Source organism: Phyllobates terribilis, unplaced genomic scaffold, assembly GCF_046119375.1.
Source record: "Phyllobates terribilis strain yellow unplaced genomic scaffold, ASM4611937v1 Scaffold_5__5_contigs__length_657084704, whole genome shotgun sequence".
Classification (NCBI taxonomy): Eukaryota; Metazoa; Chordata; class Amphibia; order Anura; family Dendrobatidae; genus Phyllobates; species Phyllobates terribilis.
In genome coordinates, this window is record NW_027362765.1 from 421,594,126 (window position 1) to 421,621,136 (window position 27,011).

At 46.9% G+C, this 27,011-nt stretch overlaps 1 protein-coding gene across 1 annotated transcript; it reads left to right on the forward strand.

Annotated features, from left to right (window-relative positions):
* Window positions 1-19,267: 19,267 nt before the first annotated feature.
* On the forward strand, window positions 19,268-26,535 carry LOC141271599 (homeobox protein vent1-like). Its single transcript, XM_073681643.1, has 6 exons — window positions 19,268-19,517; window positions 19,708-19,755; window positions 20,995-21,098; window positions 21,932-22,043; window positions 22,122-22,396; window positions 26,233-26,535. Exons 1-6 carry the CDS (start codon window positions 19,268-19,270, stop codon window positions 26,533-26,535), a joined length of 1,092 nt encoding a protein of 363 aa, XP_073537744.1.
* Window positions 26,536-27,011: the final 476 nt, after the last annotated feature.

The window sequence follows — 27,011 nt, forward strand, 5'->3', positions numbered from 1 at the left end:
TTATACAAAAGGAAAAGGTTTACATATGGAAAAAACATTCTACCAACAATGCTCCTTATTTACACAAACTTTTTATGAATCTAAGTAATAAGTCAACATCCAGGCAGAAACCAAGAGGCATCTCCATAATTCAAAATGGACAATCTTCCAGAAAATAAATGTAATTATATTGAATGAGAGGGTTATCAATGTTATGAGTTTGTATGCCACCACCATTCTTGTCCCTACATTACGGAACAATGTTAGATGTTTCATGAGGTTTGTGTATTGGACTCCAAAGAGTCACTTGAAATAATTTTACATTAATTATGGAAGAAGCTCCTCTCGTGACTGGCATGGAGCGCCATTGTTGCTAAGCAGACAAGAATAAGAAACAATCAAGATAAATGGTTTCATGCAGAGGTATAACCTTTCCCAATGCAAAATCTGCAACAGTGCCGCCAACAATCATGTTCTATTTATGATACTGGGTTATTCTTATGTGATACATAAGCCTTTGGGGTTTCTTTGGCTCCAAGCCATGGTTGCTACAAGTACCTTGGCACTTCAATAACGAACCTTAGTTATAGGACTTTTATAGTTCTTTTCTTGCCTTCATGCTTATGTGGCACCCCAGGGGTCTAGTCTCCACAGTAATAGCAATGTTATGTCTGAGAGCAGGTGGGAGGTCTCTTGGTCAGGAATCCTATGCATGCCACACCTCCTGCCCAGTCCTGGGATGGGAAGAACTTCCCCTATATAAAACTGGGGCTGAGGCAGGGTTAGAGAAGAAGAGTAGAGAAGAAGAGGAGCAGCTTAGGAAAGAAAGATCAGGAGCTCAGTGGGAGCAGTGCTAAAAAGGAATCAGGGGCTGGCAGCTGAAGAGCTCGCCCTGATTGAAGAGTTACCACCGGACCCGGAGTCCGAGGCTGTGGGGATTAACCTTGACCCAGCAGCAGAAACCGACCGGCAGGGGATTTCAGGTCCTCTGGCCAAGAAACCCGAAGGCACGGTCACACGCGTGGGACCAGCACCGCCGTCGTGGAGCGGAAGCCACTAGAAGGCCCCGAGTCACCGGCCATACGGGTGAGCACCACACGGTACACTCAGGGACGTGGGCTACCTTAACCCGCCTCTAGCAAGGAAGCCAGAAGAGTACAATTAGTTGGGGAGGCCTACAACTCCGCCTGGCCAAGGGGGATCCCATCTGCTCAAGGACTGACCAGGCCCCGACCGCTAGCCAGTACTCCGGGAGGGTCTATCTTTGTCACTAGTAAAGACCCTGAACTACACCGCATCGTCTCTGAGTGGTTCCTGCTACCCCCATCATCCACGTCGGCTGCCCTGAGGCCATACCCCTCCCGTTGGGGGTTATACCATCTACGCTGCACCATCCTTCCACCGGCCTCAGCGGTCTGCCCTGCAGCGGCGGCCTCATAGCCGCATTCAATGGGTGGCGTAGTCGTCCTACATCTACTGCTAATATACCGCCACTTAGTCTGACACCCTGGGCACGGACCGGGTCACCGCCACAAGGACTACTACCCCTATCCAGATCCGGCTCCGGGTATCCCTTGAACATGGCCCAGGGGGCGCGTCAGCTTTTGGCGTAGTCGGCAGGATCTCGTGCCCGCAACCACCGGGTACTGCGTGCCTGAAAAAAGAGACTTTTAAACTTACCTGTGGTGAAGATTCCCGCCATCCGGCGCCATCTTCAGCCTTCTTCCCGCCATCGGTGAAGATTCCCGCCATCCGGCGCCATTTTCAGCCTTCTTCCCGCCTTCCGTGGAGTTTTCCCGCCGTTGGACGCCATCTTGAAGACGCCGCGTGGATTCCAAAAGCGCGCGAGAACTGAAGCCCCGCCTCACGTCCAGACGTCGCGTAAGGTCCTGGAAGGAGCCCAGCAGACGCTGACGTCACAGGAGCGCGACGGAAGGTCCTCAACCCTGACGATCCACTGCGGAGCCGCGGCCTACGGAAGAGGATCATCGCAAGGTAGGCCACGGTCCACTAGGGGGGAGGAAGATGTCGGATACGGAGGAGAGCTTCACTGCCTCAACCCCCGCCAGCGCCAGCGCTGCTGCAGTCATGCCTTTTACCATGCCCTATATCCCGGGAGCAGCCTGGCTACCCCAATACTCAGGGGAGTCACATACCCTGAATGACTTTAGAGAAAAGCTGGATAGCCTCTTCCAGGTGTACCCCCTCACAGAAGAGCAAAAAGTGAGCATCCTGGTGGCCCAACTAACCGGGGCAGCCCAAAGGGAGGTAAAGTCCTGGCCACCTGGGAGAAGGACTGTCGCAGGGATATTAACCCGGCTGAAGGACACCTTTGATACCCGCACCTCAGCCGAGATTAAGCTTAAATTCTATGGGTGCAAGCAGCGAGCACATGAGAGTATAAGGGACTATGCACTAAACCTACAAGAGGCCCTGAGAGCCATTAAGCAGACCGACCCCGACAGCGTGGGAAACGAGGACAGGCTGTTGACCGAACAATTTATAGAGGGACTATATTGCAATGTCCACCGAACCCAGTTGCGGGCCATAGCCTTACAGGATCCTCATCTGGACTTTGCACAGTTCAAGGACAGAGCCATCCGGGTGCTCCGAGAACCAGCACCGGGTGGCGTTGTGACCCACAGGCGCCCAGCTATCACTTACCACCAGGAGGCGGCGCCCTTGTCGGCAGGGCCTGTGGGGGCTGATGCGCAGGCTTTGAACAATGACCCGGCTCCAGACCTGCACCATCAGGTCCAAGAGCTAGCTAAAAGCGTTGCTGCGCTAACCCGAACTGTGCAGTCTTTACAGGTTTCCACTCCAGGGAAGATCCAGCTGGCATCCGGACCGGAGGACATCCCGTGGCGTCGACCAAGGAGGACCCCACCGGCCAGAGGAAGACCCAGCGACCGATACAACGAGGACGGACAACCCATCTGCCGCCGCTGCAATCAACCCGGACATATGGCAAGGTACTGTCCTTTAAACTGGCACAACCTGGGGTAGAGGGCCAACCCCCAGGAAAAAGATCACGAGGCACATCGAACTGGCGCGACAAATATGTGGGAGGACGTCCAGTCTTGCCTGTGGTACTGGATGGCATTCCTATGAGTGCCCTACTGGACACCGGGTCACAGGTCACCACCATCCCGTACGTGCTCTTCAAGCAGTACTGGAATGACTCTGATATAACCCGCTACCCTGACGACGACTTGAGTATCATTGCCAGCAATGGTCAACCCGTGCCGCAAATCGGATTTAAAGAGATGACCATTAAAATCGGTAGAGTCGAACTGGCAGCACAGGGACTGATCATTGTGGACATTGACAAGCGCGAGAGTCACCCAAAGATAACTCTAGGAACTAATGTGATTGAAAATTGTCTTGCAGAGGTGATTTTCATTTTACAGCAGGTTGCCAAGAACGCCAGCTCCGGCCAGCAGCGAGTGCTCCAGAAAGAGATCCGGGCACTGATGCGACGGCAACAAGTGGAACTCTCCGGCGGTGAAATTGGTAGCGTAAGAATGTGTGACCCTTTCCCTATTGCCATACCCCCGAAAAGTGAAATGATGATTTGGTGCCGGGCAGCTATTGGTCTGAGAGGTAGAGATTACCAGGCCATGGTAGAGCCAGTCTACTCAGACAGTAGGCCCACCATTTTGACAGCCCGGGGGGTAGTTGATGTACGCCATGGGAGGGTACCCGTTCGCATAATAAATATTGGGAAAAGGGAAGTATACCTGCCCCGGTATGCTACGCTAGCCAAATTATATACTATCAACCAAAATTCTATACAGTCTGTGGAACCCTTGCCTCCATCTCATCCGGAGGAAGGTAACGGCTCTGAGAAAATAACGGAGGATTGGTGTCAGCAACTACATTTGGGTACTGACTCCACTCCCTCCCACCAGAAACAGGGAGTCTACCGGGTGGTTCAAGAGTATGAGAGAGTGTTTAGTAAACACCCGTTAGACTTCGGGCGAGTCAAGGGGGTAGAACACCACATCCCCACGGGAGACCATCCTCCCATAAAAGAGAGGTATCGGCCCGTACCCCCTGCACACTACCAACACGCCAAGGGGATGCTTAGAGACATGAAGGAGGCTGGGGTAATCAGGGATAGCTGTAGCCCCTGGGCAGCTCCACTAGTCTTGGTCAAAAAGAAAGACAACACCATGAGAATGTGTGTAGATTACCGGAAAATTAACCGTATCACACACAAAGATGCGTACCCCTTACCAAGAATAGAGGAGTCTTTGGCTGCTTTAAAATCTGCTAACTTCTTCTCCACCTTGGATCTCACTAGCGGGTACTGGCAGGTTCCTGTAGCAGAGGCGGATCGGGAGAAGACCGTATTCACCACCCCGATGGGACTTAGCGAGTTTACCTGCATGCCGTTTGGACTCTGCAACGCACCAGGAACCTTCCAGCGATTGATTGGAGTGCTGTCTGGGACACCGGAACTTTGAGACGGTCCTGTTATACCTGGACGATGTCATCGTCTACTCCAAGACCTACGAGGACCACCTGAAACACCTGGCAGAAGTGTTCGAAGCCCTGGCAAACTACGGCCTAAAGGTGAAACCCTCCAAGTGTCACCTCCTGAAACCAAAGGTGCAGTACCTGGGACACGTGGTGAGTGCTGACGGAGTGGCTCCCGACCCTGATAAGATCACCGCAATTAAGGAATGGCCAAGCCCTTCCAGCGTAAAGGAAGTGAGGCAGTTCCTCGGGTTGGTAGGCTACTACCGAAGGTTCATACCCGGTTTCACCAAAAAGGCAGCTCCTATGCAGGACCTCCTGATAGGCCAGTCCAGGAAGGCCAAGAACCAGAAGCCGCCCTTCAAATGGGAGAAGTTAGAAGAAGAGTCCTTCCGCCAGCTGAAGATGGCCCTCACGGGGGATGAAATCCTGGCGTACCCTGATTATAGCCAACCCTTTATCCTCTACACTGACACCAGTAACATCTGGCTAGGAGCCGTACTGTCCCAGATCCAGCAGGGGAAAGAACGGGTAATTGCTTACGCCAGCCGAAAACTGCGACCCACCGAAAGAAACCCTGAGAATTACAGCTCATTTAAGCTAGAGTTCCTGGCAGTGGTGTGGGCAGTCACCGAACGCTTTAAGCACTACCTCGCTTCTTCCCGGTTCACCGTGTACACGGATAACAACCCGTTGACACACCTGGACACTGCAAGACTCTGTGCCCTAGAGCAGAGGTGGATGGCCCGCTTGTCCAACTATGAGTTTACAATCAAATACCAGGCAGGACGCTCCAATACCAACGCGGACGCCCTGTCCAGGATGCCAAACCTACCAGACGTAGGGGAAGATTCAGAGGGATTGGAAGAAATTGAGCTCCCCGCGTTCCACCGTCATGGGACTATCCAATATTCCCACCGTGTAAGAAGTAAGCAAACCGCTACGTTCAACCCCTTACCTCATTACAACTGGGTGGAGACGCAAGACAGTGACCCTGCCGTCCGACTGGTAAAGGAGATGCTGACTCGGCCTGATGCACGCCTTGACCCGGACGCTCCGGAGGAAGCCAAACAACTGTGGGCTGAGAAGAGTCGACTGTTCCTTTACAAGGGAAAGTTGTGCCGCAGAATGGTTAACTCCCGGACGCATGAACTAATCTGGCAAGTAGTGGTGCCAAGAAGAGATGCAGCTATGGTGATGGAGGCATACCACGACGGAGCTGGGCATTTCGGATGGAAGAAGCTGCAGTTCCTGCTGCGCGGGCGGTTCCATTGGGTAGGCATGAGAGGAACCATCGAAAGGTGGTGCAGAGACTGTGGCCCATGCAACTTAAGAAGGAGGGACCGTGCCAGCCAGAAGACTCCCCTGCGGTCCATCATCACCAGACAGCCGTTGGAACTGGTAGCCTTGGATCATGTAAAACTGACCCCAAGCAGAAATGGCTACGTCTACGCGTTAACCATCGTGGATCACTACTCCCGGTTCTTGGTTGTCGTCCCCGTCAAGGACTTAACGGCTTACACGGCAGCTAGAGCCTTCCAGCAGCACTTCTGCCGTCCGCATGGATACCCGGAGCAGGTGCTGACGGACCAGGGGCCTGCCTTTGAAGCGGAGGTCTTCCAGGAGTTCTGCACCCTGTATGGATGCCGGAAGATAAGAACAACACCCTATCACCCGCAAACTAATGGACTTTGTGAGAAAATGAACCAGGTGGTGATAGATCTCCTGAAAACATTGCCCCTGGAGGAACGCAGTCTGTGGCCTGAGAAGCTGCCCGACCTGGTGGACCTATACAACCACATCCCCGTAGGTTCCACCAACTGTACCCCGGCTTACCTAATGAGGGCAAGACCTGGTAAGCTTCCTGTTGATCTGGAGATGGGAGTCCTGACACCCGAGGACACTTCACCAGAAGTCAACTGGGACACAGAGGCAGCAGCAATACCGAAAAGTACAGGAGAGCGTGGAGCGTAGTCTCTGTCAAGCTAGGGAAAGACGAGAGAAAACCTACACCCAGTATGCTCCCGCTGTTCCCCTGGTGCCCGGAGAGCAGGTCTTGAAGAGGAAAAGATGGCTCCACAAGTTGGACGACCAATGGGAGAAGGACCCGTACACCGTACTGCCCTCAAGCCACGAGAACCCAAAGGTCTGTACAATCAGTAAAGACGGAGGGGAAACCACAGCCATTGTATCCCGGGATCACCTAAAGAAGTGTCCCGAACAGCTACAGAACCCTGGAGAGGAACAAGAGGACCCTCGACCCGTAGAGGAAAGGGAAGATATGATTAGTACTGTGCTCGGAGACTTCCCTCGGTCTTGGACTCAAGTCAATGGTGCTGTTGTGGTACCCGTCCTCACGTTCCTCCAACCAGCATCCCAAGTGCCTACGGAGACACAGGTAGAACTGGAAGAACAGCCGGTCCCGGAGGCAGAAGGCCCCACACAAGCAGACCAGGAAAATCAACCCTCTGCTTATAGTGAGCCTGCCATACCCCTAGTGAGCCAAAGAGTCCGTAGACGGCTGCCCAGTTTACCCTTGACAGCTCCTATACCCTGTAGCTCAGGACCAATCAACCAGCTCCGTAGGTCCACTAGGGTCACTAGAGACCAGCTGCCCATACGGTGGAGGATCTAAATGTTCAAGCTATTTTATTTATGTTTACCTGTTTATTGTTGCTTGTGTATAATTATGTGTTTCTAGTTATTTATAGGAGTCTTTGGTGGATTTACCGGGAATCCTTTGTGCATATAGTTGGAGCGTAACCCAGGACGGACTGAAAGACTGTTAAGGACTCGGGGCAGGACAGACCCCTACCTGGTTACGTCTCCCTGTGTTGGTGAAATGGACACCCTTGTTTTCCTCAAAAGTTACACCCGGTTGCGGACACGCCGTGACCACCTTATGTGTTGTCTCTATCAGAATGTTATTGTTTGCACCTTGTTATGTTTACAAAAGTATGTTTAGTCCCGGAGTACTAACTTTCACTAGGGGGGAATGTGGCACCCCAGGGGTCTGGTCTCCACAGTAATAGCAATGTTATGTCTGAGAGCAGGTGGGAGGTCTCTTGGTCAGGAATCCTATGCATGCCACACCTCCTGCCCAGTCCTGGGAGGGGAAGAACTTCCCCTATATAAAACTGGGGCTGAGGCAGGGTTAGAGAAGAAGAGTAGAGAAGAAGAGGAGCAGCTTAGGAAAGAAAGATCAGGAGCTCAGTGGGAGCAGTGCTAAAAAGGAATCAGGGGCTGGCAGCTGAAGAGCTCGCCCTGATTGAAGAGTTACCACCGGACCCGGAGTCCGAGGCTGTGGGGATTAACCTTGACCCAGCAGCAGAAACCGACCGGCAGGGGATTTCAGGTCCTCTGGCCAAGAAACCCGAAGGCACGGTCACACGCGTGGGACCAGCACCGCCGTCGTGGAGCGGAAGCCACTAGAAGGCCCCGAGTCACCGGCCATACGGGTGAGCACCACACGGTACACTCAGGGACGTGGGCTACCTTTACCCGCCTCTAGCAAGGAAGCAAGAAGAGTACAATTAGTTGGGGAGGCCTACAACTCCGCCTGGCCAAGGGGGATCCCATCTGCTCAAGGACTGACCAGGCCCCGACCGCTAGCCAGTACTCCAGGAGGGTCTATCTTTGTCACCAGTAAAGACCCTGAACTACACCGCATCGTCTGAGTGGTTCCTGCTACCCCCATCATCCACGTCGGCTGCCCTGAGGCCATACCCCTCCCGTTGGGGGTTATACCATCTACGCTGCACCATCCTTCCACCGGCCTCAGCGGTCTGCCCTGCAGCGGCGGCCTCATAGCCGCATTCAACGGGTGGCGTAGTCGTCCTACATCTACTGCTAATATACCGCCACTTAGTCTGACACCCTGGGCACGGACCGGGTCACCGCCACAAGGACTACTACCCCTATCCAGATCCGGCTCCGGGTATCCCTTGAACATGGCCCTGGGGGCGCGTCACTTACTTATTGATATCTTCACATTTGTTTGGTTCTCTGTGATTGTCAGGTTAGGGTTACGTAGTGACACTGGCCATGTAACATCAAGCTTTAAGAAAAGATCAAAAACTATGGACCTGATGAATTATGCAACTCTTCAAAGCTTTTTATGCCAGAATACTGGTGTAAAGCATTGCAGGCATTGGGCCAGATACAGTGACGCCACTGCAACTTTCTATTGTGTGACTATTTTTTTTTTTAGAGTTGTGTCTTTACTATTTATCCCTTCTCGTTCCAAGAAATATGTATCCATCTTGATTTGGGTGCATGGGTCGGACTCTGGAAATGAGTGCTCCATACATGGCAAGTGCCAGCTGTTTTACTACCGTTGGCATCTGCCTCTAACAGATCGCTGCTGTTTAACTACTTAAATCACCATCCACACTTATGAACCATGGCCTATACTATGGCTGTCCCCACTCTTGTTTTCCCTTACTCTCTACATCTCGACACTGCTAACCACTCTCCATACTGTTTCCACATTTCAATCTGCCCCTCTCCATAGCCATTCTTTGCCCTTTTTCACATGATGCCCTCATACTGCCCACCACATTGTCCTCTCCAAACTGTATCCCCCCCTCACACTGTTCCCCAACACACTGTCCACCACAGCCCCCAATATGCACTATGATATCCCCCACAGCCCCTCGTAAGTTCCCCATTCATTGGCAAAATATCAGAAAAATAAAAAAAGGCTTATTCTTGCCTAGTCCAGGTTCCCTGTACACCGCACCGCCATCTCCTCCTCTTTCCTATACAGCAGTTGACACTGGATGGCGTGATGACGTCATTGTATCATGCCATCCAACATCCCCTGTGTGTGCTGTCTCCAACAAGGCACCAGCTGGAAGTGGCATGCGTTCTGCTGGAGTTCCTGACAGGGCAGGGAACTGGTTACAGCTCCTCTTCTCCTGTCCCTGGTGGCGCGGACAGAATTTGTATTTGCATCTTACAGACGAGAATACAATTGAGTGCAGGGAGGAAGCGATGGCAGGGTGCAGGCAGAGGGGTGAGCGGTGTTAGTGACTGACACTGCTCCCCTGTGTGCCCGTGTCCCGGCCTTCACTGTGCTGAATGCCTGCGGCCAAAGGAAGACACTGGGTGGCCACAGGCATCCTTTTTTTTTTTTCCTCCTCAAAGTGTGCCACCCTGGGGGAGGTAAGAGGCAGCGCCCTAGGCGGGTGCCTACCCTACCTATCCCTCGTCCCAGTACTACTGTGAGGGGACAGTATATTGGTGAAAAGTGTGAGCAGGGAGCACAATATTCAGACTGGGCAATGTCAGGGACAGGGGGGGTTGGGAAAGTGAGGGCACAGTATGGAGGAGATAGTATGCATAAGGGGGAAAAGTGTGAGGAGGGGGGACACTGACTGCACAACATAAAGAGGTCAATGTGAAGAGGGAGCACGGTATGGAAAGGGGACAGTGAGAGGGACACTTACGAAGGTGACAATGTGGTGGTTATGGTTCATGAGTTATGGAGTGGAGGCCATATTTTGTTCAGGGAGCACAGTAAGGGACAAAAATGTATTCACGGGCAGAGCATATGGCAGATATTTTTATTCAGGAGCATTATAATGCCGCTGTTAATTTTTAAAGGTACTGTATCAGGTTGTGCTGTAGAAAACCAGAGAAAATGGAAGTTTGAGGAGAAGAGTTGTGGATGTGAAAAGTCATCATGACATTTGGACAAGACTGGGAAGAAAACAAAAATCAATTTCAATCAGATTATAGATGTCATCTATAAGGTACCTGTATGGAACTATTGATTTGTGCTACTGCCTGCGTCAAATCAGTGTTGTGGTTCCTGTATGGTCTGCAGTCTGATGACTGATGACAATAACTTCCAGTATCTCCTTACCATGGTTAAAAACATGCTGGGAATTGTAGGTTCATGCAATACAATTGTGTGCATAGAGCTGAACTGACATTGCAATAGATCACTTTACTAATCTTGGCAATCAATTCATGCACTGATGCTGATTCTGGTGACGTATTTATGTACTCTTGTTGGTTCTGATCCTGTACACATGTATCAATCCAAAACGTGCCAAATAACATCCATAAATCGTATGGTTTCCACACTCTTTAGCCCATGAAAAACAAGCTGGACTGGCCCATGAAAAAACAGGCTGGACTACTCTGTGCGATTAGTAATCAGGGTGGAACAATTCCTTTTAAAAATCCAATAAACGAAAAAAGGGACAATGGCACCAGTGACTTCAGGTGTATATTCAATATAGTGTGTTTATTGCCACCTCATAGTGTGCAAAACGTTTGCTTTGACTCAACAATGCGCCTTTCATATTGAATTTACACTTGTTTATTAAAATAGCCATGTATCACATTATCTGACAAAGTATTGTTCCGTCTGACAAGTTGAGATGTTACAGCTGTATTTTTGTTAGGAGCATTAATTATAAAACTAAGTACTGTAAAATACCAAATCTTAAGTGTGCAATATACTCACTCTCAGGATTTTAGCTCTGCTTGCCAAATTCAGTGGTCATCACATGACTACTCATGACATTTTCATACGTAGGGTATGTGCACACACTGTTTTTTTTTCAAGCGGATTCCACCTGGAACCTGTTTGAAAACTCAAAGGAAAAACGTACAAAGAATAGACATGCACAGCAATGTAAAAATGACATGCTGTGACACCTTCAGTTTTTGCCAGGAATCTGTAAAAGTAGTGACATGTTCATTCTTTGTAGAAAGTGCTGGGGAACAAAAGCACAATAGGGTCAATATCTGATGGTATGAGAGAAATTGCTAGGAGCTGCTCACCTGATGTGGTTGTGTGCCACACAACAATGAATAAATTTGCAATTATTTGAAATTTTCAGCTGCTGCAGTTCCATGGGTTAAAAAAATGTCAGAAAGGAGTAGACTCAGAAGCATAGCTAAAGGTTCAGCTCAGGGAGGATGACACATCTGAGTGGGCCGCTAACCAGGTAATCCTGTGTACAACTATGGTGGCGCATCCTAATCAAAGGTATAGGGGAACCTCAGCAGATGACTATGCTGTTACTGAAAACACCAGTATTGCGAACTGATCAGTGTGAACAGGTTATTAATTGGATAGCAGATAATACTTCCAGTTACCTAGGCAACACCACCTCCGGTCTGTCTTCCACACGGTCAAGTTTTAGTAGCCGTGAGTCTCGACCGAATGCTCATCCTCACCCTGATGCTCCTTCCTCCCACCATGCAGAGTGTCGTCAGACAGTAACTGATCCCACACTTGGACACTCTGAAGAGCTGTTCACTGGTCCATTTCCATATTTGTGCCCCTCGCCTGCTCCGCATGAAGTGACGGAAGAGGAGATCCCATTTAGCAATGCCCAAATATTTGAACAGCCACGGCCACAGGAAGTCGACGCTGGCAATTTGTCACAAGAGGTGGACGATTATGAGAAACAATTGCCACGAAGTGAGGAGGAAGATCGTGGTGTGGAAGAGGAGGAGGTGGTGGATGATCTAGTAACTGACCCAACGTGGCAGGAGGACACGCAGAGCGAGGCCAGGAGCACACAGGGGGAGGTTGGCAGAGTACCCCAACAGGCAGGAAGAAGCAATGTGGTGGCCACACTCAGAAGGCGGGCAACAGTTCACCGTAACACCAAGACGAGGGACGTTGCCAGTACAACCGGTAGGTCTTCCAGAGTCTTGAATTTTTTTAAAGACTCTGCTGATAATCCCAAAAAAGCCATTTGTACCACCTGCCATGCCAGCATCATCAGGGGTGACAAAACTACCAACCTGACCACCACCAGCATGATCAGGCACAAGTCAGCAAAGCACCAGACTTTGTGGGGCGAACCCCAGGGTCCACGACCAGTGTCAGCGGGTGTCACCACTGCTTCTTCCGCTGTTGTGCCTGTAATATAACCCCCTGCTGTGCGTGCAAGGCAATCCCCTGTCCATACTGCATGCAAAGATGCCCCCTCCTCTCAGTCTTCACTTGTTATGGCAGTTTCTCAAGAAACAGCATCAACGTCCACGTCCCACCGCAGCGTTCAATTGTCCATATCCCAGAGCTTTGAACGAAAGCGCAAATTCGCAGCCAATGCCCCACAGACCACAGTCGTAAATTCGCACATTTCACGACTGCTTGCTTTGGAAATGCTGCCTTTTAGGCAGGTGGAGACAGAATCCTTCCGCGGTGGCCGTCCCTCGGTACTCTGCCCCAGCCGACACTATTTTGCCATCCCCGCACTACACAAGCACGTGTCGCTGAACATCTGCCGTGCCCTCAACAACACAGTTACTGGGAGAGTCCACCTGACAACGAACACGTGGACAAGTGCTTGTGGCCAGGGACGGTACATCTCCCTGATGGCACACTGGGTAAACATAGTGGAAGCCGGAACCCAGTCGGACCTTGGGACGGAACACATCCTCCCCACACCGAGGATTGCGGGTCCTATGTCAGTCAGAGTTGCCCCCACAGTGTACAGCTCCTCCTCCTCCTCCTCCTCCTCCTCCTCCATCTCAGATATCACCACATCAGTTACAAGCTGGAAGCACTGCAGTACTGCCTCAGCCAAGCGGCAACAGGCTGTGCTGAAACTCATAAAAATTGGTGATGAACCTCACACTGCTTGTGAGTTGTGGATAGCTGTGAACAGCAGGCAGATCTGTGGCTGAGACTGCTGAACCTACATCCAGGCATGGTCGTGTGTGACTGGCCGTAACCTGGTGGCGGCTCTGAGGCGAGATCACACACGTACCATGCCTGGCTCATGTGCTTAACCTCGTGGTTCAGCGGTTTCTTAAATCCTACCCTGAGTTGCCAGATCTGCTCGTCAAAGTACGCCGCCTGTCAGCTCATTTTCGCAAGTCGGCTACAGCTTCCGCCGCCCTTGCTGTGTTGCAGCAGCGCTTGCAGCTTCTGGCACACCGACTGGTGTGTGATGTCCACACACGTTGGAACTCTACCCTCCACATGTTGCAAAGGATTTGTGAGCAGAAGAGAGCAGTTGTGGAGTATCATCTGCAACAAGGCCGTCGATATTCAGGTCAGACTCCACACATAAGACCTCAGGAGTGGACCTGGATGTCTGACATATGTACCATCCTGACAAACTTTGAGGAGGCCAACAAGATGGTGAGTGGTGATGACGCCATCATTAGCGTCAGCATCCCACTTGTCTGTCTTTTGCAACGCTCTCTGCAGAGAATTAAAGAGGAGGCATTTCAGCCAGAGTATGATGAGATGGATCAAGAAGCCGTAGCGGGCGATTACACACAGCCCAGCCTCATCTCATCCCAACGTGCATTGGGGGACAATGAGGGAGAGGAGGAGGAGGAAGAACGGGAGCTGGTAACATGCGCTGTAGACGGTAGTACCTGTACAACTGTCATACCGTCGGTTCAGCGTGGGTGGCCTGAGGACAGGGGGGGGGGGGAGGAGGAGAGCATGGTCAGTCGTCATCTTGGTGAGGACACGGAAGTCTTGCCCGTTACTGGTCTGGCACGCATGGCTGAATTTATGTTGCGCTGCCTTAACCGTGACCCTCGCGTTGTCAAAATGTTGGGTGACAGTCATTACTGGTTGGTGACACTTGTAGACCCCCGCTAGAAGGAGAACTTTCACTCTCTTATTCCTGAGGTGGAGAGGTCTACAAAAATGTGGCAGTACCAGAAGGCCCTTGCTGCAGAACTGTTAAAAAAAAAAAATTCCCATCTGAACACGCTAGCGGCAGAGGTCACAGTTCGTTGACCAACCAAGGCGTACAGGCGAGAGAGACGAAACTCCAATCCAGCAGAGGCAGGGGAACACTGTCAACGTTCTGGGACAGGTTTCTGAGACCCGCCCAGCTTACAGGCCCTGAGGCGCGGGGTACTCTCACAAGGAGTGGAAAGTTTCAAAAGATGGTGAGGGAGTACCTTGCCGATAGTACCAGCGTTCTCCATGATTCCTCTGGGCCTTTTAATTATTGGGTATCCAAGCTGGACACTTGGAATGAACTCGATCTGTACGCCTTGGAGGTCCTGGCCTGCCCTGCCACTAGCGTGTTATTGGAGCGTGTTTTTAGTGCCGCTGGGGGAATTATAACTGATAAGCACACTCGCCTGTCAACTGACAATGCTGACAAGCTGACCCTTCTCAAAATGAATAAGGGCTGGATTGGGCCAGACTTCTCATCACCACCAAATGACAGCAGAGTAACATAAAGTCAAATCCACTGTGTTATTTCGGGGGGTGTATTCCCATGCACTACTTCACACCCACACATGGGTATATGCTTCCTCATTTCGGCTGTATTTTGCTCTTCTCCTTATCCTCAGCCTCCACCACCACTATACCACCAGGGTAACCGTGGTCCATGTTGCCAGCATTGCAAGTTCCTCCGTCCTAATTTTTGGCTGCTTTTGCTTGGAAGGCATAGGCAAAGATTATGGGAGACCCACTCCCCAATAATGGGAATAATGTTTTTAATATGCTGTACTGCATGGCTCTGGTAAGGGGCATTAAAACCATCTTGTTAAGCTACTGTGACCTCCACGTCTCTTCCAAGGGGCATTAAAACCATCTTAAGGTACTGTGACCTCCACCACTCTTCCAAGGGGCATTAAAACCGTGTTGTTAAGCTACTCTAACCTCCACGTCTCTTCCAAGAGGCATTAAAACTGTCTTAAGCTACTGTGACCTCCACTTCTCTTCCAAGGGGCATTAAAACCGTCTTGTTAAGCTACTGTGACCTCCACCACTTTTTCAAGGGGCCTTGATATTGTCTTTTTATTCCACTGTGACCTCCACCACTCTTCCAAGGGGCATTAAAACTGTCTTGTTAAACCACTCTGAACTCCACAGCTCTTCCAACGGGCATTGCATTTCCTCCTAATTTTAGTCAGCTTTTGCTTTTCAATGCATAGGCGAACACTAAGGGAGACCCTCTCCCCAATAATGGGTAGAAGGTTTTTAGTATGCTGTAATCCACGTCTGTTTCAAGGGGCATTGCAGTTCCTCATAATTTTTGGAAAGCCTTCCATTCACTGCTTAGGCCAACAGTGTACAGGAGACCCAGTTGCTATAAATGGAAAAAAACGGTTTAGTTAAGGCCCTCTGACCTCCATGTCACTTCCAAGGGGCATTGGAGTGCCTCGAAATTTTTGTTATGCATTGCACTCACTGTATGCCCTATAACTGTGTAGCCGAACCGCTCCTTTTGGTACAGAAACATATCCTACAAGATGTGTGGTTGACTGGCCTGATATTGATGTGAATGGTCCCTGTTCCTCCTGCTCTTTCTCCTTTGCCATCACCTCATCCATCATTCATCACCTGAAGCTTTGTTTTAATGGGAGTCATAGTAGCAGGAAAAAATTCAGCAATCCTCGGAGGAGGTAGGATATGCGCCAAAACGCTGACCACTTCAGGCCTAGCCGCTGCTACATACATGCGCTTGCATTCCAAGGAACAGAAAGCTAAGGAGATGGACGGCCTCATGATCATGAATAATTTACTCGTTGTGTAGGAGGCTGAACACTGCTGCTGTCTACCTTCTGAACTTTGTGTTGAAGCCTGATTGACCCAGGACCCGCAATCCTCTGTCTGGAGGACGTGTTGCATCCCAGTGTCCAGCTGTGTCCCGGCTTCCACAATATTAACCCAGTGTGAAGGCGTCAGTCAGATGGACCATCCCTGGCCACATTCACTTGTGTTTGTGGTTAAGCTGTCCTTCAAATAGGGGTGGCTGGGGACAGTTTATGGACACCCAGCCGCCCCCAAGCGGCTGGGGACCGTGTGTGGGCACCCGGCCGCGGGGCATCTGGGGACAGAGTATGGACACCCGGACGCCCCCTGGCGGCTGGGGACCAAGCGTAGACACCCGGCCGCCGGGCGGCTGGGGACGGAGTATGGATACCAGGCCGCCAACGCAGCCATGACGTGGTGGCCAGATTCCGCACTCCACATGCCTAAAAGGCTCAATTTCAAGTGCAAGCAAGCAGTATGGTATTGCAGCCTGGGGGTGGGTGGGTGGCAGTCTGCATACTTGCGCTTGCATTGCAAGGAATGGGGGAGGTACAATTGAACACTGCCCTGGGGCAAGGACTTACACGGGGATAGTTGCAAGTCTGCATCTTCTGATGCGGCAAGGATCACTTCTGATGGGCACACTTTTAGGCAGTGACCTGGGTGTCAGAGATGCTTCCAGGGGTCTTCCCCATGCTGTTCCCATGTCTTTTCAGCACTGTATGCATGTGTCACACAGCACATGGCCAGATAAGGTTGTAAAATGTTAAAATGACATTTCCCGGTGAATGCATTTGTCACTGTTGAAAGCAATACAAAAGTGCAAAAATGCATAAAAAATGCTACTTGTGAACATAGCCCAAGGTGTGGAGGAGTATTTTTGTTTTTGGTTATTTATTTTACCTTATTCACATGTCTTTACCCTGGAAAGGAAGTTCCTTAACATATTTCACAGGAAAACAGTTCAGTTTCGTTTTTGAACGTTTTATTGTGAGCCCGTAAAAGTGGCTTAAGACTATGTGCCCACGATACAGAAATGCTCAGGATTTTTTCCTGAGCGTTTCTGCATCTCCCTGGCAGAAAAAAACGCATGCGGATTGTACATGTGTTTTCCTGCCAGGGACATGCGGAAGTGAAGCTTTCTTCACTTGCATTTCCGCATGCGGGTTGACAAGCGCTTTCCAAGCGATTTTAGCATCACTTAGAAAGTGCTTTTCAACTTGGTCACACTATATAAATCCATGCAACCGGCATGGATTTATATACTGTGACCGAGAGTATGTCAAAAAATAAAAAAATGAATCTATGCTTACCCTCCGATGGCCCCCGCAGTCTTGATTTCCTCCGTCCCGGCTGCTGGCAGTGGTACACTGAAGGACCTTCCGACGTCAGCGTCGCGTGACCGGTCGCATGACTCTGACGTCAGCGCAGGTCCTTCATTCCATCGCTAACTGCCGGCAAGCAAAGAGGAGCGCACCGCGGGCCACCAGAAGTTAAGTATATAATAATAATCTTTATTTATATAGCGCCAACATATTCCGCAGCGCTTAACAATTCACAGGTTCATGTACAACAGTCATAAGTAACATAGCTAAAGATAATACAATAATTACAGCAAAATTTAGGACGACCCTGCTGACCCTGCTCGTAAGAGCTTACAATCTACAATGAGGTTGGGGTGACACAAAGTACAATGGCTTATTTACAAGGATGGTCAAGCCATCTTGAGGGGATGAGGGATAGATAAAGGCTGCATGAGCTTATCACCAGCCAGTATCTGTAGTGCTTTTTGGTTCGGTGGAGAGTCTCTTCTTCTCTAGACCTGGGTACCATCCGCACATTAGAACGCATGGAATGCGCAACTACATATACAGTGATGCGTAATCCATGCAATCTAATGCAAGTCAATGGCGGAGAAAACGCAGCACTTCCGCAAAATAATTGGTAGTGTTGCGTTTTTTTCCGCAATGATAATCCGCAGCGGAAATCTCCACAGCATGTGCACAGCACATGCGGATTATCATTGGGGAACATGGCAGGCCTTCTACCATGTGTTTTTTAAGCGTTTTTGCCGCTGCGGCAACACTTAAAAAAACACATCGTGGGCACACAGCCTAATACTTCTGACTATGGTGTTGACAGCAGTGACCTGGGGGTCAGAAATGCTTCCTGTGGCAATCCCCATGTCATTTGAGCACTGTCACTATTGTTTTGGGCACTTTTTAGGCTTTCTACAGACTGCCGGGGGAGCCGCCGCAAAAATGCTCAGGTCTCCCATAGACTAACATTGGGCTCGTTGCTCAGGTCGAGCACCCGAGTATCATGGTGTGCTCAGCCCGAGCATTTTAGTGCTCGCTCAACACTAATAATTAGATGCGATATCTCGGTGTGACATTGTGGTCTTCATGCTGTCATGTAGCCAGAGCTTAATTGACTTTTAAAATGGTTATACCCAGTAAACTAATACTTTCATTTTTACGGGGAGGAAGAGGAATCTAAGAAGTACTATTATACTAATGATAATGAGTACTGAAATAATAAAATAAAGGCCAACCAGCTAGCTTTTATAGGAGCTGATCGGTGCAAATTGCCACATTTTTAATAAGGCTCCATGGACCTCGATGCATAGGAATTCCCAAAATTTGCATCAGACATGAATATAATTGACGCATAGTATGTGAGAGGGTCTTGTTGCGAATCTGACATTGGGGCACAGGAATTTCAAGTTATGCTGGTGGCCTTCAGCCATGTAGTAAAATCATTTATCTTGATGTTGTACAAACATGTAGTATATTGCTCCATTGTAAATCCTGATATTCAACCATTGTAATACTCAATTGTATCTCTGTGTTGATTCAGCCCATCCTTTAATTTCTAAACCATTCTTTAATTTTTTATTATTTCCTCCTTTTAGTGATAATTAGAGATAAGATGATTCCATTGTATCTTATCCATTTATCGCTTGGCTCTTAAATAAAATAAGGCTATGAAAGGAAGACGCATTGGGATGAGGCATCCTTTCTGTATTGTCCATGGGCATTAGAATACCGCAATGCCATTAGTGTAAATTCACCAAGTGACACCAGTAATCCAACAGACTCGCTGGAGCCAGGGCTGGGAGCATTTGTTGGAAGTGAGAACCTGGAATGGTTACGTTAATTAGTCCATTCTGATGGCTATTATCCATGTTTTTTTTGTTTTTCCCTTTGATGTGCATCGCACATGCATATCCAATGAACTATATAGCCCAGACTCGCCTTGGATACACAAGGCAAAGCTACTAGGTCCAACCACCACAAACTGGCCATCAACATGGTCCGACAAAGCTTTACTATAGATTGTATCCTAACAGGGAGTGAAATGGAGACCCTGTCTAGGAAATGTACCTCAAAGCCCCACATCCCATGTGTCCCACAGCCAAAGCCTCCATGCAAGTTCTCAGAAGGGCCAAGCAAAGTCAAAAGGAAAGATCAACCAGAATCGTCTGAGGATACAAGGACCTTTAAGAACCTTGCAGAAGATCAACACAACTGTCTACAATATGCTGAATCTTCTACAACCAGTAAGTGCCTTTTTTATTGGACCTTTTACATTTTATTTTTTCACTTATTTTATTTATTTATTTTTTAACCTAATTTGAGTATGCATCATTTATTCAATGTGGAGTGTATCTTCACTATTAAAGGGGTTGTCTACCAATGAACAACACCTTATGAATGTCCTCAAGGTGCTGCCATACTTGCCTTTTCCAGAACTTTGCCTCTCCTATGATCTGAGTCTGGGGCCCTATGGTCTAAGAGGTAAGTAAAAAAAATTTTTATGCAGAATTTTTGGAATTTTCATAAAGTAAAAGTACCTTTGATACCAAACTTTATACCTAAATTTGTCCTTATTTCTTACTTGGAATGTTGGAAAACCATTTATGTAGATTATAGTTAAAAATTTTTGGAAATTTTTTAACTTTACCTTATTGAAACATGGGCTTGTTGAGCGCACAATTACGAATTCCTCTTTCCTTACAACAAACAATACAAAGTTAAAGGGTTGTTTCCAAAATAATACATTATCCTCTATATGTAGGACCACCAGCATTCCTGAGAATGGGGATCTTGAACCAACTTTGCAGCCCCATCTTGAGTGGAGTGGATATGAGCATACTTGAGCTTCACTCAAGTCATTGCCAATGCAACTACCGAAAATAGCAGAGCACTGTATATTCTGCGTTCCCCAGCAGTCCTATAGACACTGGGTGGAGCAGAGGCTGAGCAAGTCCACTCTACTCGGAATGAGGCTCTGTATAGCCCACTCTTGAGATTTCAGAGCCCAATTCTTGGGGTTCTAGCAATCAAAGTATTTTCCTATGCTACGAATAAGTGCTAACTGGTTATTTGGAGAACTTATTTAAAGGGGGTTTGTAGGAATGTGATCAGTAATCTAGAATAGACAATCAATAATATCCATTTGGTGGAAGTCACTCTCGATACCTCCACTTATCAGCATCATACATTTTGTAGTGGCTGGGTCTGGTACTGCACTTGAATGGGACATTAAAAAAAAGATGTATAGTTAGCAAGGTGGCTTAGTGGTTAGCACTGTTTCTTTGCATCGCTGGGGTCCTGGATTCAAATTCCACCATGGACAAAATCTGCAAGGATGTTTATTCCCACGCTCCAAAGACCTACTGATAGAGAATCTAGATTGTGAGCCCCAGTGGGATGGCATATGATGTCGCTATACATGTAATATAAATAAAATACACACAATTATTTTATTTTATATAATATTTTTATACAATATAAAACAATATTTTATTTTGGAATCTTGCAATCTTCACACTGGCCACTGGGGCTTTTTAAGTCTAACTTTTTGTACTTTCAGGAGGAGTTTACAGCAGTTTCTTCATTAGCAGAGCTAGGATTACAGTAAATGATGAAACCTCTATACACCACTGATAACCCAGGATCAACCCATCACAATGGCTGTCACAGCCCCCCTCCCTCCATTCCCAATTGCCTTTGACTCTCTTTTTTGTATTGAAGCCACTAATGAGTCTGTGCAGAGTCTGTTCATTGTGTTTAACGCACATATGGATTTCATGAAACAGAGTTACTCTAAATTAGCCCTAGTGGCCTTTGTGAAAACTGTAAGATTACTCATTTTATTACTTTAATGAAGATTGCGATATGAAAAAAAAAATTTCCTACATAAAAATTAAAACAAAAACCTGTATTAAACCAAAGGTCGCTTCCTAATGATAAATTCCGCTTAAACCAGACTTGATGCTCAACAAATGAGATGGCCTCTGGGGGTCCCCAGAGTTGGCATACCCCCCTTCCCCTTACCCCTTACCAATCTGTGACTTGATATTATTGACCAATGCAAAGTCATGGGGAAAAAATTTTAGCACTGTCTTAATATCCCAGATAATGACTCTGATAATAACAGTAAAACATATCTTTTGAAGGTAAAGTAGGTCATTAAAAAAAAACAATTATACAGTGGTGTGAAAAAGTTTGCCCCCTTTCTGATTTCTTATTCTTTTGCATGGATGTCACACTTAAATGTTTCAGATCACAAAACAAATTTAAATATTGAAAACAAAGATAACAGAAGTAAACACAAAATGCAGTTTTTAAATGAAGGTCTTTATTATTAAGGGCAAAAAGAAATCCAAACCTACAGGGCCCTGTGAGAAAGTGATTGTCCCCTAAACCTAATAACTACATTTTGTGTTTACTTGTATTATCTTTGTCTAATATTTAAATTTGTTTTGTGATCTGAAACCTTTAAGTGTGACAAACTTGCAAAAGAATGAGAAATCCGGAAGGGGGCAAACACTTACACACTACTGTACCAATTAGTCCTAGTATATTGATATTGTAATTGCCTAAATAAGGAACAATTCTTCAGCCATGGCACAAGTCACTACTGTACCAATTAGTCCTAGTATATTGATATTGTAATTGCCTAAATAAGGAACAATTCTTCAGCCATGGCACAAGTCAGAACAAGGAATTAGTGTTACCATGTTCTCCAGATAGATGTGTGAACCACCTGTCAAGCATGCACAAAGTATCCAGTACATCCAGTAATATTTATCCTGAGTATGTGTATATCTTTACATGACTGACTTTTTTAGATTCTTGTTTGTTGTTTTTTTATACAGCTCCAGGCACAGGTTGGAATACTGCAGAAGACTCTACTCCCAGTTGTTCAGAGGATGAGGGTGATCAAGCTAGTTCGCACGGTCCAGGGAGTGGTCTCCAAGAAGATGTAGACCATGGGGGCACCAGTCCAAGGAGTGAAATACAAGCCAGGTTGAGAATCGCTTTCTCATCTCATCAGCTGTCCAAACTCGAAGAGTCATTCAAGAAGCAAAGATACCTGGGAGCCTTAGAAAGGAAGAGGTTAGCTTGTACACTCCATCTGACTGAAATTCAGGTAACTGTGTTTTATTTTTCATACATCTATGATAAGTAAATTTAAAAATAAGATAAGACCAGTACACCTATAGTATTAAAGAAAACGAGACACATCCCCAAATGCTTTTAACCAGCAGATTTGGGGTTACGCACACTCTGGGTCTTTGACTGACAGCCGGCTCTGTAGCGTACCAGTGCACTGATGGCTGGCTGTCAATGTGCCAAGGCATGCTTAGAGCAGCCGCTCCCTATGTATTGAGTGGTGGTTGAAGGCCAGAGGCTGCTGGGAGGAAAAAAGTTTTTCCTTCCAGTGCGGTGGTTGCATAATTGTAGAATGCCATTAACTTGCAGATTAACCCTATATCTGCAGGTTAATACCATTTGGGGACATGACAGGTTTCCTTAACATTAATATACAGGTGCATGTAATGCTGTTGCCAATATACAGACATGTAGACAAACATCAAAATAACAACACTTAATGAATATGTGAACTCCACAAAAATGACAATGTAAGTTTTGATCAAAATTGCATCAGCTCACCTACCAGAGATAAGGTGACCTTATCGCGGATGGAACCCTGACTCTATAGACTAGCCTCTTCACCTCTCTAGGTATCTATTGGGGTGGAAGAACAGGATCCAGCTATACTTTACTCTAATTAAAAGCAGGCTGACACATTTGTGTGGATAATGGGGTGCACAACCTTGGAAGCAGCCGCATGAAAAGGTTACCAACTTGATAACTTGTCTAGGAAAAAAAAAATATCTAAAAATCACAGGATAGTTAGTTGTGCAAGTCTTGGCCACACCCTGGTCCATGCCTCCTAACAATTTCTTAGACTGCAAAGTATATCTGGATACCTGTTCTTCCCTAGTTCATTTGAGGCCTAGACACCATAAAAGGTGTCAGGCCAGGGTCCCATTTGCAATGAGGTTACATTGTCACTGGTGGATGGCTTACACAATTTTGATCCAAACTGCAAAACTGTCTCTGCACGTTGGGTATTCGTCTTATAACACTAAGGCAGGAATCACACGAACGAGAGCATTGGAGGCGATTAGCTAATGACCCTCAGCTCCTGCTCTTCGGCGAGTGTGAGCAGAGTGTCGTGCTACTGTGCTCCGATCCTCTCGCATGAGAATCTCAGCACAGATACAGAGGAGACGGAGAAAGTAATTTCTCCATCTTCTCCATTGCCTGTCTCTGCCTATTTCAGACTGCACTGGAGTGACAATCGAGTGCAGTCCGATGTTTCACTCGGACCCATAGACTTGTATGGATGCGAGTGAGCAGAGTCTCGCTGCCAATCGCAGCATGCGGTAATGGTTCTCTCCTGCTGAAACGTCATGAGAAAATAATCGCTGATCTGATCTGTTCCATAGAATAATATTGGGCTAAGTGCTATGCAATGTTTTATCGCATAGCACTCGGCTGTGTTATACGGTAGTGTGAATTCGGCCTATCAGTGCGCTCTTGGGCCGACTCATTACTACTGATCTGAGCCTGCGAGAGAGCACACTTTGTGTACTGTGCACATCACGCGGGGTCTAGCCCAGACCGTGAAATGAGTGTCACTGATAACTCTAGGGGCTGTGGCAGTGACCGCAGCTTATCCCCTGATGACTGTTTCAGTATCCCAGCATGCACTGGGATTCTCCAACAAAGCGTCATAAAAAAAGTTGTGTAGAAGTATAAAAAAAAAATGTAGCTAGAGAATTTTTAATTAAAGGTATATTTGAAAATTGCTTTGATTACGGCATTAAATTAAGTTGTATTTCAGAATACCCCTTTAACGAATAACTGTATAGCTACAAAATTATAAAACAAGAGATACTTAGTGTCATTGTATAGTGTTTGTATATGGTTTTGCAAGTAGATGGTATTGTTGTAAGCAGCATAAAAAAATAGTTCTCCTACATCTAACACTAAAGGCCAATAACATGGTAACAACAATGGTAATTATGGCTCATAGGAGGCATTCATTTTGGTAATTTAAGTGACTCAATTGCTATAATTCATGATTGTGATCCAGATGTTTGACCAATGGAAATCTTTTGCATTGATCAAAAATGTAGCCAGTGTGAATAAAATTAATATTTTACATTTTAATAACATTTGCTACATTTATTAATCATTGTCTTAAAACTGGAAAATTTCCAATATGACTTGACACTTTTTTTTTCGTTTTTAATGTACTATGATAAATTCCATTGGATCCAACATTCATCAGTAAATAAATTTCTCTATTCCTTTATAATTAAATCTGGTCTGAATTAAAGTTAAACCATATTTTGAATACTATGTAAACCTCTTTTTCTTTTTTTTTTTTTTTTTAAGTTATTGGATTACTAATTTTACAAAAATCTAAGTTCGAGTCACTTAAATTGTAGGGATTTCAGATCTTTTGGCAACTACAGATAACGAAATGTAGCCTAAAGAATCTTTACTTCTTGTTGCCACCACTAGAGGGCGCCCTGTGTATACTGTTCCTATAGAGATCAAACAGGTCTGTTATTAATGGTCATAATAATCAAATCTCACTTTTATACCAAACGCCTTCTCAATTTGCACCAAAATATTATTCCAACATTTATGCCATCTGGGGCACTTCCATAAAAGAGAATTGGAGAACCTGGATTAGCATGACATCTAACACAATCTTGGGATTGTCTGGTCCCAAATCTATAATTTCACAGGGAAAAAACAATATGGTGAGATCCTATGAGATTGACAAAACATTCAAAGTGTCGATTATATTCATCCACTCATCCTCAATCAGTCCAATATCTAAGGAGCATCTTTCCTGTGCTTTTTATTAAACTGCAGCTTCTCGTGGTAATCTCTTATAAATCTTTGTTTTATCATGCTTAGCTCTAAGGTTCTCAAAGGGGTTTTAGAACCCAGGGACTAGGGTTTGAAATGCATAAGTCTATACACATGTATTTTTATAAATTTAATTGCATTTTTTTTTTTTTTATTGAACTTTTTGATTATGGAGACCAGCTTTGTTTGGACTACTAATGGTAATGCTCCACGGGGGTTGGAAAGTATGTAAATTAGCTCCTTAAGTTAAGGCCCCGTCACACTTGGCGACGCTGCAACGATCCCGACAACGATACGACCTGTCGGGGATCGTTGCTGCGTCGCTATGTGGTCGCTGGTGAGCTGTCAAACAGGCAGGCTCACCAACGATCAGGGGAGCAGCGACATCGTGGAAAGAATCTTTCCACGATGTCCTGCTCCTGGTTACGAGCCTGCTGAAGCAGGAGCAGGCTGGTAACTATGGTAAACATCGGGTTACTAGGGGCACACGCGCACCTAGTAACCCGTTGTTTATCATGGTTACCACTCTGCTACAGTGAGCTGGAGGTTACCGCTCACTTTAGCAGGCTCGTAACCATGATAAACAACGGGTTACTAGGTGCGCGTGTGCCCCTAGTAACCCGATGTTTACCATAGTTACCAGCCTGATCGCTGCTCCCGCTGGTCACACACAGCGATGTGTGCTGACCAGCGGGAGAGCAACGACCAAAAAATGGTCCAGGACACTTTGCAGCGATCAGCGACCTCACAGCAGGGGCCTGATCGTTGCAAAGTGTCACACATAGCGACATCGCTGGTGAGGTTGCTGTTGCGTCACCAAAACCGTGACACAGCAGCGATCTCGCTAGCGATCTCGCTATGTGAGACGGGGGCTTTAGCCATAAATGGCTAACTCATGTTTGCCAACTATTGAAGAGGACCTTGTAACTAAACACGTATCCAAGGGTTAAACTTATAGGGTAGCAACTTAGAATAGATGCTTCCTCAAATTCTGAATTATTAATCCTCAACTTTTTTTTTTTTTTAAAGGTCAAAACTTGGTTTCAGAATCGAAGAATGAAACTAAAAAGACAAATACAAGAGAACGAATATCCCATGGGCAAACCATCTTTCAGCTACCCTCACCCTCTCCACCTCCCTTACTATCCTGTACCTCAAAGAGCCATAAATTTTCCTTTCTACCGACCCCAGGCCCACTCATATCAAGGACCAAGGCTCACATACTCCACAACCCCAAGACTCCAGTTTCCCCCACCAGTACCACCCCAGGCCATCATGAACAATACACGTCCAGAACTATATGGACCATTTTTTAATCCACGCTACATGTAGTTTAACAATGGGACTTTTTGTACTAAAATTTTTGCTGCTTTTTGGGGGGTGGGGGGGGTGGGGGGGTGATGATTTAAATTATAATACAAAGTATATTAGCATATATTATACTAATTGTATAATAGTCTGTTCTGTTCTATGAAATGATGACAGTCTGCTATGTAACTTTTAATTGTACAGTAATCATTTTTTTTTTTTTTTTAAATCTAGGCTGTTTTCAATTGTGTTGTGAATAAAAGATCAAGTTTTGTATGTTAATTTATAAATTGATCTGAACACCAAACGTTGGTTTGGTTACTACTTTTACATAAGTCTTTTAAACCAGTGGGATTTGTAACGTCTAATAGCACCTTACCAGTGGATTTTTACACTTTGATTGCCTATGCACAAGTGACATTGATTCTCAGAATCTTCCTCAAACTTTTGCTGCACTGCAAGTAGAGGAGCTTGTAGTCCTACGTGGCGTTCTGCAGAAC

Excerpts from the sequence above, each read along its gene's own strand:
- LOC141271599 (XM_073681643.1), top strand. The coding sequence starts at position 19,268 with ATGGTCCGACAAAGCTTTACTATAGATTGTATCCTAACAGGGAGTGAA. Across the intron at positions 22,044-22,121 it reads CAAAGTATCCAGTACATCCA|CTCCAGGCACAGGTTGGAAT; the intron begins GTAATATTTATC and ends TTTTTTATACAG. Across the intron at positions 22,397-26,232 it reads TCCATCTGACTGAAATTCAG|GTCAAAACTTGGTTTCAGAA; the intron begins GTAACTGTGTTT and ends TTTTTTTTAAAG.